This window comes from Candida dubliniensis, chromosome 7 (genome assembly GCF_000026945.1).
Source record: "Candida dubliniensis CD36 chromosome 7, complete sequence".
In the NCBI taxonomy this organism is placed as follows: domain Eukaryota; kingdom Fungi; phylum Ascomycota; class Pichiomycetes; order Serinales; family Debaryomycetaceae; genus Candida; species Candida dubliniensis.
In genome coordinates this window covers 645,248-658,472 of record NC_012866.1, presented here as the reverse complement: position 1 = coordinate 658,472, position 13,225 = coordinate 645,248, and the positions used below count along the sequence as shown (strand labels likewise).

At 36.2% G+C, this 13,225-nt stretch overlaps 5 protein-coding genes across 5 annotated transcripts, besides 1 other annotated feature; all 5 read right to left on the bottom strand. All coding sequences in view use genetic code 12, as the record gives it.

Moving 5' to 3' along the window:
- Positions 1 to 557: 557 nt before the first annotated feature.
- On the bottom strand, positions 558 to 1,940 carry CD36_72520 (secretory lipase precursor, putative; the record flags this gene model as incomplete). Its single annotated transcript, XM_002421421.1, has 1 exon — positions 558 to 1,940. The coding sequence occupies one exon, from the start codon at positions 1,938 to 1,940 to the stop codon at positions 558 to 560; it is 1,383 nt and encodes a 460-aa protein (XP_002421466.1).
- A 2,188-nt stretch (positions 1,941 to 4,128) lies between these two features.
- On the bottom strand, positions 4,129 to 5,682 carry CD36_72510 (C-22 sterol desaturase, putative; the record flags this gene model as incomplete). The annotated part of the gene is made up of 1 exon (XM_002421420.1): positions 4,129 to 5,682. One exon carries the CDS (start codon positions 5,680 to 5,682, stop codon positions 4,129 to 4,131), a length of 1,554 nt encoding a protein of 517 aa, XP_002421465.1.
- Positions 5,683 to 6,882: 1,200 nt separating this feature from the next.
- Positions 6,883 to 8,232, bottom strand: CD36_72500 (non-LTR, zorro-like retrotransposon family polyprotein fragment, putative; the record flags this gene model as incomplete). The annotated part of the gene is made up of 1 exon (XM_002421419.1): positions 6,883 to 8,232. The coding sequence occupies one exon, from the start codon at positions 8,230 to 8,232 to the stop codon at positions 6,883 to 6,885; it is 1,350 nt and encodes a 449-aa protein (XP_002421464.1).
- Positions 6,883 to 8,232: a mobile genetic element (ORF containing Zorro-like EN. Probably a host gene).
- A 357-nt stretch (positions 8,233 to 8,589) lies between these two features.
- On the bottom strand, positions 8,590 to 9,261 carry CD36_72490 (mitochondrial peroxiredoxin, putative; the record flags this gene model as incomplete). The annotated part of the gene is made up of 1 exon (XM_002421418.1): positions 8,590 to 9,261. One exon carries the CDS (start codon positions 9,259 to 9,261, stop codon positions 8,590 to 8,592), a length of 672 nt encoding a protein of 223 aa, XP_002421463.1.
- Positions 9,262 to 9,830: 569 nt separating this feature from the next.
- Positions 9,831 to 13,043, bottom strand: CD36_72480 (histidine kinase, putative; the record flags this gene model as incomplete). The annotated part of the gene is made up of 1 exon (XM_002421417.1): positions 9,831 to 13,043. The coding sequence occupies one exon, from the start codon at positions 13,041 to 13,043 to the stop codon at positions 9,831 to 9,833; it is 3,213 nt and encodes a 1,070-aa protein (XP_002421462.1).
- Positions 13,044 to 13,225: the final 182 nt, after the last annotated feature.

Below are 13,225 nucleotides of genomic sequence, written 5' to 3'. Positions count from 1 at the left end.
ACACGACGATACGCGCCAAATGTCCGCAGCCAAGTATTTGGAATATCAAATCTTGCCTAAATATAACCGCATATGGAACGTGCATATCTTACAATCTTGAATCTTAAATTCTGGTTTGGTTTTGGGATTTATTCATTCAATTAGAGCCTAAATAAACCCAAGCATCTTTCTCATTAGTAACTGTTTTTGTCTATTATGTGGTGATAACAAGATTGTTTCTTCACTGACCCATTTGTGGTTGGATAGTTCTCGATACATTCTATTAATAACCATGCCGTACAACGGTTTTCTTAACTGGAAATGAACACAAGATGCGAGCTTTGCCTCGGTACTTTTATTGTCGGTTGATTCTGTTGTTCAACACAATCCATTTCTTTATCATTGGTCAAAAAAAAAAAAAAAAACGTTTATATCTTTTGAAAATGATTATGAGTGCTTCCTATTAAAATAATCAATCTATGGATGATAATTTTAGATAAATATAACTATAAAAATGTTTATAATAGAAAGAGGTAAACAGTATAATCTGGGATCTAGTTTTCCAGTATCTTAAGAACTTAAATAGCAATTGTTCCAAGTTTTTTAATTCCTTCAGCGCTGACTTGATCCTTTTGGATATCTGGGCCAAGACCAAGATGGAGAACGACATCCAATGCTGCTTTGAAATAGTCAACCATTGAAGAAGGGATATTTGGGTACTCAAGGTTGCTTAATCTTTGAACATGTTGACAACCAGAAACAGTTTGCTTACCAGCAAATCTATCAATAATCCAAGTCAAAGCAGCAGGAGCACCAATGATAGCTTCAGTAAGATGTCCATTGGTAGCATCTTCTGAAAATTCCAATGAAGCAATACCAGCATCACACCAATTTTGATAAGTTTTCTTAGTATTGACAATAGGGACAATTTGATCAATTGAACCGTGATAAATCAAGATGGGGATTTTTGGAACTAATTGTTTTTGATATACCAACCCATTATCTTCGACGACTTTGGAAATTGTTGGGTTTTTTAAAATATCCCAACCTGATTTGAAGATCTTGTGATCACCAGATAAAAACGAAGTACCAATATAGTTGATCACACCATCGGCCAAACAATGACTGTCAAATTGATCGAACACGGACTGTTTGTCGGTGTCGTTTTGCAAGATTTCTTTGAATTCAGAATATTCATTTGCAACACCACCTAAAGCATTAGCCACAATTCCTGCAAAAATACCGTCATCGGTTGCTTCTGCTGTAGCGGTGATGTTGGTAACAAATCCACCTAATGCAGCACCCAACAAGTTCCCGCTCAATTCGGGTGCATAGTCTGGTTGTAAAGCAGCTGCCCAACCAGAGGCTAATGATCCACCAGAGTATCCCCACATAACAACTTTAGCATCTTCTTTAACATTGGTGATTTTACCAGATTTTAAAGTTGCACGAATAGAGTTTAAAACAGCTTGACCAGATTGTTTACCAATAGTGAATGTCAGCTTGGGACCTTCATAATCTGGAGACACAACATAATATCCTTGGTCTAACAATGGTGCCATCAAATACATCTCTGCTTGTGTAGCCAAAGTACTCCAGTCGGAACCAAATTGAAGAGCATAAGAGGGGGCACAGTCAGCTTTAGCAGCGTCTTCAAAAACTTGATAAGAAGCAACCTTGGAAGGGTCAGCATTGAATGGTTCCATAACAGTGGTGACGATGACATTTGGGTTACCGAATGAATCTTCAGATCTAACTAAAAGTTGCCATGAATTTTGAATCTTGAGGGGAATAAACCCACCAGTGATGGATTTGGGGGTCACTCTGGATTGTAAAATATCACCAACAGCAGCTTTTTCAAAACCTTCTGGGGCATTGTAAAAGGGATCTTTTGATGGTTTGGTTGGAAAGATGAGACCGGCGTAGATGGGGGCAGCTAATAAGAATAGCAAAAACAACATTTTCTTGTCGATATAGATAGAAATGAATATACATGTTGCAAATTATCAAGGAAATCTAGCATGTATTTATAAATTTTCAAAAAATGGTGAAAAAAAAGTTCTACAATCAAGACATCTCCTTGGTGCAAAAAAACGAAATCACCCAATTCTTCATTGATGTTCAGACTTGAGGTCTATAATTGGTTAAAAAAAGAGAATACTTTAGTCGAACTGCTTGTGATAGTTTTCATTATTTCAGGTTCACAAAATACTTGTCATCTGGTTAAACCATTGATAAACTGGCAACAATAGGTATGAAGAACAATGAGAGGATTTTCATAATAAACAACAAAACAAACTAATTGTAGGTTTCAAACACATTAGTGTCTTTTGCACTAAAAACAAAAACAAAGCCAAATTACACGAAACTGATCCAACAACAAATTTCATTGCATTGTTAATTGGTATGGATTGAAATAATTTAGACCGGTCTAACTGAAATTATTGTTTTGTTGGTCTTGTAAAAAAAAAAAATGTGATGACCTGAATTGAATGATTTCTTTCCAGAGACGGGACGATATAGAGCATACACAAAAGGAAGTTTTGGTGTTTTAATTTGGTTTTGAAAAATGTTCTATATATATATATTTGTTTTTTTTTTTTCTTGTACCCCTCTGTGAACTTATTTTCCCCTTAATTGAAATAAGGGGGAAGTGGAAAAGGGACATTTTGACATAAATTTCTAACCAGTCTTAAAACCTTGTCTTAAACCTACATGCTTATAATTGTGTCCACAACTAAATGAGAACGTAAAAAAAAGAAAGAAATTAAACCCAACTAAAAGAAATCTTTCTTGGCATAAATTCTTAGCGTCGTAACTTCGGAGAATAATGCACAAACTTGTAAACCGTACATAACTTTTCAAGAACTTACAGGATCCAAACACGAAAAAAAAAAAAAAAAAAATCTGTTTTATTCTATTTTTCACCAGTTACGAAAACGTTGTTGAAATTTAGTAATTTCATTATCAATTGGGAAATTTTTTATTTCACATTCTCTCTGTTTGAATTTCTTTTAATCAAATAGTTGTTGTTTTTTTTTTTTTTTTTTACACGCCTGATGTTAATCCGTCAATCTTTTTAATCCGCTGACGACCCCACACCCACACGAACTGAAGTAGTAAGTGGGTAAAACGTTTTTTAAAGAAACTAGAATACTTTTACCGTACTCTTTAAATTTCGTGAATCATTATTGAGTTATTACAAATTATCATTTCTACAAAAAGCTCTTGTGCACAGAACCTACTCAAATTAAGATGGATTTTGACATGAGTTTTGAAATAGATTTTGACCTGAGAAATAGCCTATTTTGCATGCATCCTAACAAGTCCCGAAGCCAATTCAATTATAATAACAGCTTACTCAACAACATCTGAAAAAAATAATATAGTACCAACAAAGAGGATGCCATTTGCGCTTTCTCATTGTAATATCAAAATCACAGGATCAATAAGGTCATTTGGACCTTGTTTACTCAACTGAAAAAATAATAATAGGACAGCATTCATTCACTTTTGTCGAGAATTCACGTAAGCCTGCAAAGTGGGTTGAATGTATATATGATAGCGATCATATTACTTGCTGGATCCTAGTACTCTACAACAAATACACAAAGTCCAAGAATAGTTTCATTGTTGGTTTGGTTTATTGTTTGTACTGTTTGCTTTAATATATTGACAAGAAAGTCTCGAGTTCCACAAAGCTATACATGTCCCAATTAGGCAATGCTGGTATAAGTCGGTCAGGACACTCAAGTGGACTGAGAGACTGTATAAGAGAAACTTACATTATTGTTAGTTGTGTACTACTGCCAATGCACGGAGATAGTTCCACTCCATAACAGGATGTAAGGGAGGTGGGTTGTGTTTGGTAGTTGCTGAGAGAAGTCTAAGAAAAATTTTACTAAGAGAAAAAATATTAACTCTAGAAACAACTTTTACCAACAACGAACTAATTGACTATCAATTATTGAATAGTTAAGTACAGTTATCATTTAACTATATCAACTTATTTGAGAACTACTTGACTTAGACTGATCAATCGCTACCAGGCCAGTCTTCTTTTATACTATTTATACAAATAGTTACCGCAATTGACATTCTTTCTGTTACATATTCAAAGTCCCTATTTACATTTGCCCCCACCCCTCTCTATAAACTCTTTAATGGGTCTCTTTTCTTCCATTCTAAAATCAAATCATCTTTAGGGAAAATAGTAGCAAAAACTTTGATTTCTTCTGACAAATCTGTCTTGTGGTGAATCATGTCCGAGTTCATAACAAATTTGCCCAACATACCGGTGAACAACATCAAGACATAATTCTTACCCAAGCATACATGAGGGCCAGTTCCAAAAACCAACCAGTTACGTTTATACATATCACCACTAGCATTCTCCCATCTTTCAGGAATAAAAGAGTCTGGTTCATCATAAACTTCAGGGTCATGCAATGCAGGATACAATGTTGGAATAATCATGGCACCTTTGGGGGCAGTGTACGATTCAGTAACTGGGAAGGATTTCTTGACAACGTATGGAACCATCAAGACTGGTGGACGGTATCTCAAAGTTTCTTTAACAACATTGTTGGTATATGTCATTTGATTAATCAAGTCCAAAGATAATCTAAGATCTGGGTTGTTGTTTCTCACACGCAATTGCTCTTCTCTAATTTTCGCAACAACATCAGGTCTGTCAGCAACAATTTGGAACAACCAGCAAGCTAAAGACGAGGAGGCATCTTGGGAAGCAAACAAGAATGTGAAAATAACTTCAGAAATTTCACGATTGGAGAATTCTCTAACCAATAATTTAGAGTCTGGATCTTCAGAATGCTTTTCTCTGGCTTCCTTCATCAAATGAATCCATTCATCCATAACACATGTGGGTGTGCCATTGTTTTCGTTGATATGTTTTTTAGCCATAGCAGCACAATTCTCAAACACTTTCATGCTATCATCCGCAATTTTCTTACCGTACCAAGTTTTAGTATATGGAATAATGATTGGGAAATTGACCAACTCCAAGGCAGCGGTAACTCTATAGTAATTATCAGCAACAACTGCAATTTGATCATCGGTAATATAGTCACCACAGAAGGTTCTTAATGACAATGCGCACAATAATTCTCTGAATTCCGGGAAAAATTCACGAGGACCATCGTAGTTGCAAAACTTCTCTAAATAAATGTCCATGTATTTTTCTTGTACTGGAATGTAAATTTCCAAAGCTTTCGAGGAGAACAACCCGTTTAAAGAACGACGATAATCAGTGTGTTGTTTACCATCGAGGAAAACCCAGTTGCTTGGTCTAAGGATTTTAACAGCAACATCAACAACACATGGTTTCACATATTTTGGGGAGGATAATATTTTTCTGGCCAAATCACGAGATGAAGCAATAACAACAAATTTGTGGAAAATAGATACACAACTTAATTCACCAGAATCCCATTTTGCCTTATATTCCTCAAATTTGGGGTCTAAGGATTCTAAGAATGGTCCAATGATAGGATAGAATTTGAAACGAGGACCAGCAATTGAACCTTTATTAATTTGATAGGAAAGTTGATCGTACAGAAGAATAAGAAAGATGATAGTAAATAAGGTGGTGATTGGCGAGCCAGTTGCTTTGGCTATGGCCAATTCAACAAACGAAGTGAGTTGTTCGTGTAAAGGTAAGTTATCGACCTCTGTTGAATTCATTTAAGTGAATGTTTTGTGGTTTTGTAAGAAGAAAGAAAGAGAAAAAGAAGGAAGGAAAGATAAAAAAAAAAAATTTTCCTAATCAATATATAAAGTGAATGTTATTGTTTTTTTGTTTTTTTTTTTTTTTTCGTTCTGCGCAAACATTATTAGTTTTTTTTTTTTTTTATCAGTCGATGTATTGAGTCGTTTTTCTTTTTCTTCTTTGTTGGTTGGATTTGTACGATCGTTTATTGGGAGAAACAGGAAGGGTGGTGGGGGAACGACCGGAAAAATTTTCAAACATAAAAAAAAAAAAAACACTTCAATAAAACCGGGCACGTGATCTGTAGAAAGAAAGTGTGGGTGCGTATAAATCACGTGAATTACTAATTTTAAACAATAAAAAAAAAAAAAAAGGGCAAGTGTTGTTGCGAAGAGGTACGGAAGACAAGGTTCGTCGGCGTGCGGGTTAGGTGTTGCCCCACTTGGACGAAAGAAGTTCTATTCTTTTTGTTCTTGTACAGATTTTATTCTGGTATAATTAGTCCCGTTTAATAAGATTCGGCCCGACCTGAGCAGACGCTTGTCGTATAATTGTTACCGAAACAACCTTTATTACCGTGGAATTCTCATTTGCTATTTTCTTGAATACTGATTTGGTTTGAATGCTCCTTTGGATTGACGATGGTATTTTAGGTTTATGGATGCCCCTGTAGTTGTACTTCTTAGAGGATCACACAATGGCTCAGCTTTTATTGGGGGTAGACAAACTTTTTTTTTTTTTGGGGTCATTTTTCTGTAAAAAATGATGCAAATCTGAATCCCTTGACTAATACCAACTTCTAGAAAGTTAATCCGATATTTATAATCTGTTAGTAGCTCCCATTTCTATGTGTTTTTACCAACTGAACACTACCATATCTCAGCATAATAATCAATTGAGAATGGAAGTAGAGCATGAGAATTTTTTCAATGATTGGAGTGACAGATCCTAAACAATAGATCCAAGTGATAGCGTTGTTGTCCAAATAGTGCGTTTTCAAAATTATCTGGGGTTCATAAAGGCGCAATCTAAGCTGACAGACTTTGAATAAATCAAACTTAAAACTTAACCACGCACCCCTGTTTTTTTTTTCTCGCCACTGGGATAATAAATTTTGTTGAATTTTTCAGCGATATCGCACCACATAAAACTTTGATAGTTTCTAATTCTTCAGATCAAAATGGACCTGTTATGATCTTGTGATCAAGGTCCTCCGTATATTTCATGCGTATCTGATTCAAGGACCGTGTCATCATTAAACATGACATTAATGACCATTTTGGACCTAATATTTCGTATAATTGGATCACCATAGTTTCTTCCTCCCAACTCCAGGAGCTTGAGTTATAAGAAAAGTTTTCTGCATCATAGGTTGCAGTCAGCAACTTATTTATTAACAACATTTTATCATCGTCAAGTATAGTATATTCTTCATTTTGACTATATGAATCATCATTTGATGACTCAATTTTAACATTTTCAATATCATCAATAGTTGCCATAGTAATAGCATTGGGTTTATTCGACTTGAAGAATTCAGTAATCAATGTTTGTGATTGCTTTGTTTTAACTGGAGTTGTTTCAATTGGTTGTTGGTTGGTCAATATATTCATGATTTTTTGTCTTTCTTTGTTAACATATTCAACTTTGAAGCCAATTTTTTGTTTCAACATTTTTTGATAAGCATTTTCTATTTCCATTTTCAAATTTTCAAATTCACCAAATTGTTCGGAATTGATATCATGTGGGATCAATTCTGGTTGACTATCAATATTCAACAGAATTTCCAAATGCAATTGGGCATGTGTGCCAATTTTAGTTTTATTAGTCTGTCCATATCCAATTACCTTAGATCTCAAATTTGATGTAACATAAACACGGTCAATCCTCCTGAGATTTGTGTAATACCGGTTGGTTGGAGCATAGATAACTGGATCTATGCTCCTCATTACATCTACCAAATTAAATGCATTCTCAAATGTTTTCATTTCCTCTTGGAGATATTTTTCATGCTCCACTATTGGAATACGCAAAGTGTCATACTTGACATCCATTACATGGTTGAAATCACCAAGCATAATTATTTCATCATGATTTGTTTCTGATCGACCTAAGACACCATTAAGATTCTTCAACAATTTGAGAATATTCTCCTGTTGGTCAGAAGGTCCATAAAAACAAATGAACCTAATTTTAACACCATCAATGCTCAATACCAAATCTGCAATGTTTCTGGTTCCCAAAATGTTAGCTAAAACCATTGGATGACTAACAAAGGGTTCCCATTTTTTCTTGACAACAATTCCAGCTTCTCCTTTGGGAATTGAATACAATTTGAAATCTGAAAACCGATTAATACGCATGGCACCCGAATCTGTTAACTCTTGCAAACAAATAACATCACTTCCTTTAAAAAGATCTGCTAATTTTTTAAAATCAGTCAAACGGTTGATATTTCGGGACGTAACTTTGAACTTTTCCCAAAACTCTCCGTGAGCAGAGTAAATGAAAGTTGGCAAGTACATCTTTGGTTATACATTTCGAAAAACTATAAAGGTGGGAAATACTCTACATTATTTATAATCTGAAAAAATTTTTCATCTAAATCTCTGCCGATCGCAAATGTAACTGGTTGTGAGATTTGGGACATTTTTAGTTTTTGACTGCGTAAATAAACTTTTTTTTTTCTATACAGAAACAAATGTATATTTTGCAACTATATAGGTTTTTTTTTTGGTTTTGTGTTTTTTTTTTTATTTTTTTAGTTTTGTGGTTATTTCTAATTTTTTTTTTTGGCTTTTAAATATATTGATGTAAAATAATAGGACTAAAACATAAAAAGGGTGTAGCTGGAAAAAAAAAAAAGTACACACCCTTAATCACTACTTGTCTTCCTTCTCCAACGGAGTCAATCTAATATATGGCTTTATAGCTCTATATTTAGGAAACAAAACTCTTGCCTCATCATCTGGGACACTCATATGGACAAAAACATCATCACCTGGAACCCAATTAATCGGAGTGATAACCTTTTGTCTATCAACAAGCTGTAATGAGTCAACAACTCTTAATACTTCAGCAGTATTTCTTCCTGTAGAAGCTGGATATGTCATAATTAATCTGATTGTTTTTTTCGGATCAATAATGAAAACAGCTCTAATAGTCATGTTGAGACCCTTGTCATCAACATTTGTAGCGTCTTGATAATCGATCATGTCATATAATACGGAGATTCTTCTATCTGGATCAGCAATGATTGGAAATTTGACTCTGGAGCCACTAAAATCTTCCATATCATCGATCCAGCCAGAATTTTCTTCAACAGGGTCAGGTGAAATTGCAAGCAATTTCACTCCACGTTTCGTGAACTCTGGCTCTAATTTAGCGAACGCAGAAAGCTCGCTGCTACACACACTTGTAAAACTGCCTGAATGTGAGAACAAGATAGCCCAGCTATCACCGATGTATTCGTGAAACAGGATAGGTCCATTAGTTGTATCAGCTTTGAAATCTGGGGCAGTTGATCCGAGACGTAAATGAGGTTGTTGCGACATGGTCGTGTAGTTACCAAAAAAAGATTTTTTTTTTTGTTTTTGTTTTGTGGGAACACATCGCGGGACCACTATATATTATATATTGTTGGATGCAGGTCACGTGATGTTACATAAACTGTGGCGCCCATACAAAAGAAAGACTTTTCTTCAAAGCCCGGAATAATACCACGGCTTTCGATTGGTCTAGGGGGGAGAACGTCAACAAAAAAAAAAAAAAAAATTTTCACATCAAAACTAGGTAGGGGCTAGTTCAGGGCTAGGGTTCTTATTTTTCCGTAAACAATAAGACCAAACTTACTGCGGGGGGGGGCTGACATTCTACTTGGATAGCTCAAGTAACCTACTACTTGAACCACATCCCCTTTTTTATCCATTTTTTGGTAAAAAAGTTTACCCCAAAAAAAAAAAAACCCAGCTCCTACACAACAATTTGGCTTGATATTTTTAGTAATCTTGTTTATTTTTCAATTATTGATCTAAACACAACAATGGTTTACTTGTATTTTATTTATCTAAGTATACAATTGGCTAAATATTTGTAGCTTTGACTCAAGTTGACGCTTAAGTCGTTAGCTTACGCCCGAGTGCTCGTTAATCGTAGTTATTGAACTTTCAGTGGCTGACCGTCTCTGACTAGGCCGACCACCATCTTGCCTTGTAGGACTCGACATCTCCGCGTTCCTACTCACACCTTTTTTCAAGTTCTTCGCAAAATCAGATGTCGTCCTGTTGTTATTATTCTGCTTTGACAACTCTTTCAACTGGTTAATATTATGAATACACTTGTTTATGGTCTGCATCAACAATTTCGGTTTCAATGGTTTGCTCACATAATCGTCCATACCTTTTGCCAACGACTTTTCTCTATCACCTAACATTGCATGCGCAGTAAGAGCAATAATTGGAGTCCTAAACGTCAACGAGTCAATCGGGTTTGATTTCTTTTCCCATTGTCTAATCTTTTCAGTAGCCTCAAACCCTCCCATAACGGGCATCTGTACATCCATCAACACCACATCGTACTTGTTCTTCTTTATTGCCTCAAACGCTTCCAACCCATTTTCCACAACTTCAACCTGGTGGCCTTGTTTTTCCAATATCCTAACTGCAAGTTTCTGATTGACGAGGTTGTCCTCTGCTAGTAATATTTTGTACCTCACCGACTCATCAGAGTTTTGTGAGATCGATCTTGATTCCAAGGCAGGGATAATGGCACTGGCCAAATCTGTTATAGAACATGGAGTGTTTGCATAAGACGAAATACCCAAATCAATACAAACTCGCATATTCAACTGTGGTATCGAATGGTGGACGAGCACTAATGGGATATATTTCACTTCCGAAAGCAACCGTAATTTTTTCGCAGTTTCTATCGAGTCAATCATAATTATGTCGTATTTGACAGGTTCAGTCAAGTTTGCATCCTCAATGTTCCTCACTATAATTGGATTCAATCCAAGTTCTATGATTCCATCTCTCAAGACATCAAGTTCTTCTTGCGTATGTTCCGTTGAAACGAAAAGTACATAATGTGAGCTAAATGGCAACAATTGTTCTGTCTGTCTAGTATACCTAATATTTGACGGAGAAACACAAACGGTAAAATAAAAGTTCGACCCTGATCCATATTCTGAGGTCACCCAAATCTCTCCTCCCATCAAATGAATCAACTGCTTGGAAATCGATAACCCCAAACCGGTACCACCAAATTTTCTTGTAGTAGAACCATCTGCTTGACAAAACGTATCAAAAATTAATCCCAACTTGTCCTTTTCAATTCCAATACCAGTATCACTAACACATACTTCAAGTAGCAATTTATCAGAGTTGCTATCCAACACCAACTTGTCGGATTTCTTTACACTAACACTAACTTTACCCTCTTTGGTAAATTTAATGGCATTGCCTGCTAAATTCAATATAACTTGTCGAAGTCTGAAGGAGTCGCCAATAAGATTATCCGGAAATGAAGAGTCACACTGATACGTCAAGTCCAAGTTTTTTTCAATTGCCTTTACTGCAAGCGTCTTTAATGCCCCAAAAACTGTTCCTCTCAATGAGAAATCAATTTGTTCTACAGTCATTCGGTTTGCCTCGATTTTGGAAATATCCAAAATATCATCTATAATTGTTAACAATGAGTTGGCTAAATTGTGTACAATCGATAACATTTCTCGCTGGTATTGCGTAAGCTCTGTGTCGAGTGACAACTGTGTCATACCAATAATACCATTCAAAGGTGTTCTAATCTCATGCGACATGTTTGCCAAAAATTCAGACTTGGCACTGTTGGCTAACTCGGCCGCCTCTCTGGCTGCCGTATTTCTTTGAAGCGATTCACGCAAATTGAACACCATTTGATTAATCTTTGTCTTTAAAGCATCCATTTCTCCCAGCGCTTCAACAGTGATAAACCTAGTGAAATCCCCATCAGTTGCCGCAGCTGTGATTTGTGCAAAAGCTCTCACTTGTGAAGTCAAATTTGAAGCCATTGTGTTTACATTAGACGTAATCTCCTTCCACAATCCATCAACATCACTAACTTGTGCTTGAATACCCAATTTACCATTGATACCAACATCTTGAGCCACTTTTGATACTTCTGAGGCAAACAACTGTAAAGAGTCCACCATCTTATTGATTGTATTTTTCAATTGTAATATTTCCCCCTGGGCATGGACATCAATCTTTTGCGACAAGTCTCCATGAGCAACTGCTGTAGTAACAGTAGCAATAGATCTCACTTGGTTGGTTAAATTGGTGGCCATTAGGTTAACATTCTCTGTGACTTGTTTCCAAGCTCCTTCGACATCTTGAACATTTGCTTGTCCACCCAATATACCCAAAGTACCCACCTCTCTTGATAGGGTAGTCACAGCAAGAGCAAAGTTTTGTAATCGATCCACCATTTGATTAATAGTAAGTTTCAAGTCAAGAATTTCCCCCTTACAGTCAGCAGTGACTTTTTTCGACAAATCTCCCTTGGCAACTGCAGTGGTGACATTGGCAATATTTCTCACCTGTGTGGTCAAATTAAGAGCCATGGCATTGACATTATCAGTCAACTCTTCCCAAATACCTTCGACATTTTCAATCAACGCCTGTCCACCCAAGATACCAAGCACACCAACATCTCTGGCAACTTTAGATACCTCAAATGCAAACGTCCGCAACTGATCCACCATAGTATTTATTGTACGTTGAAGTTGAAGGATTTCCCCCTGTGCATGTACATTGATTTTACGTGACAAGTCACCCTTGGCAACAGCACGTGTAACATCGGCGATTTCTCGCACTTGGTTGGTTAAATTAAGAGCCATAATGTTAACGTTGTCTGTAAGCGATCTCCAAATACCAACGGATCCATCATTTTTCGCCTGTCCACCTAATTCTCCATTTGCGACTTCGGTGGCGACTTTTGTGACCTCATTAGCAAATGTTTGTAATTGATCCATCATTGTGTTGATAGTGATCTTAACTTTTAAAATCTCAGGATCATTCTCTACTGTGTGAATCTCAACTTTCTTCGACAAATCTCCCATCGCAACAGATATAACAACCGTACCTATTTCACTAAGTGCTTGTTGGAAAGCTTTGTTAGCATTTTTGGATTTTTCTAGTTCATGTTCGTAGGTGTCGATGAGGGTGGCTTGGTGGTTGAAATGATCAACAAGTGATTCACGGAGACTGTGGCAGTGTTGACTATAAAGCTCAGGGTCGTTTAGTATTTCAAGGAGCAGCGGCTGCATTGGTGATAAGCGTGGTTTTTTAGTGGGGTTCATTAGAGAGAGAAAGATTAGCTCGAGATAAAGATTTTGAAGGGAAAAAAAATTTTTATTTTTTTTTTTTTTTTTTTTCCTGTTGTGGGTTGTTTGTTGATGTAAGGGGTGGCTTTGTCATTTTGTGGACACACACACGACCAGCTGAAAAAGAAGAAGGAAACCAATGTCTTGTTCATGTCACT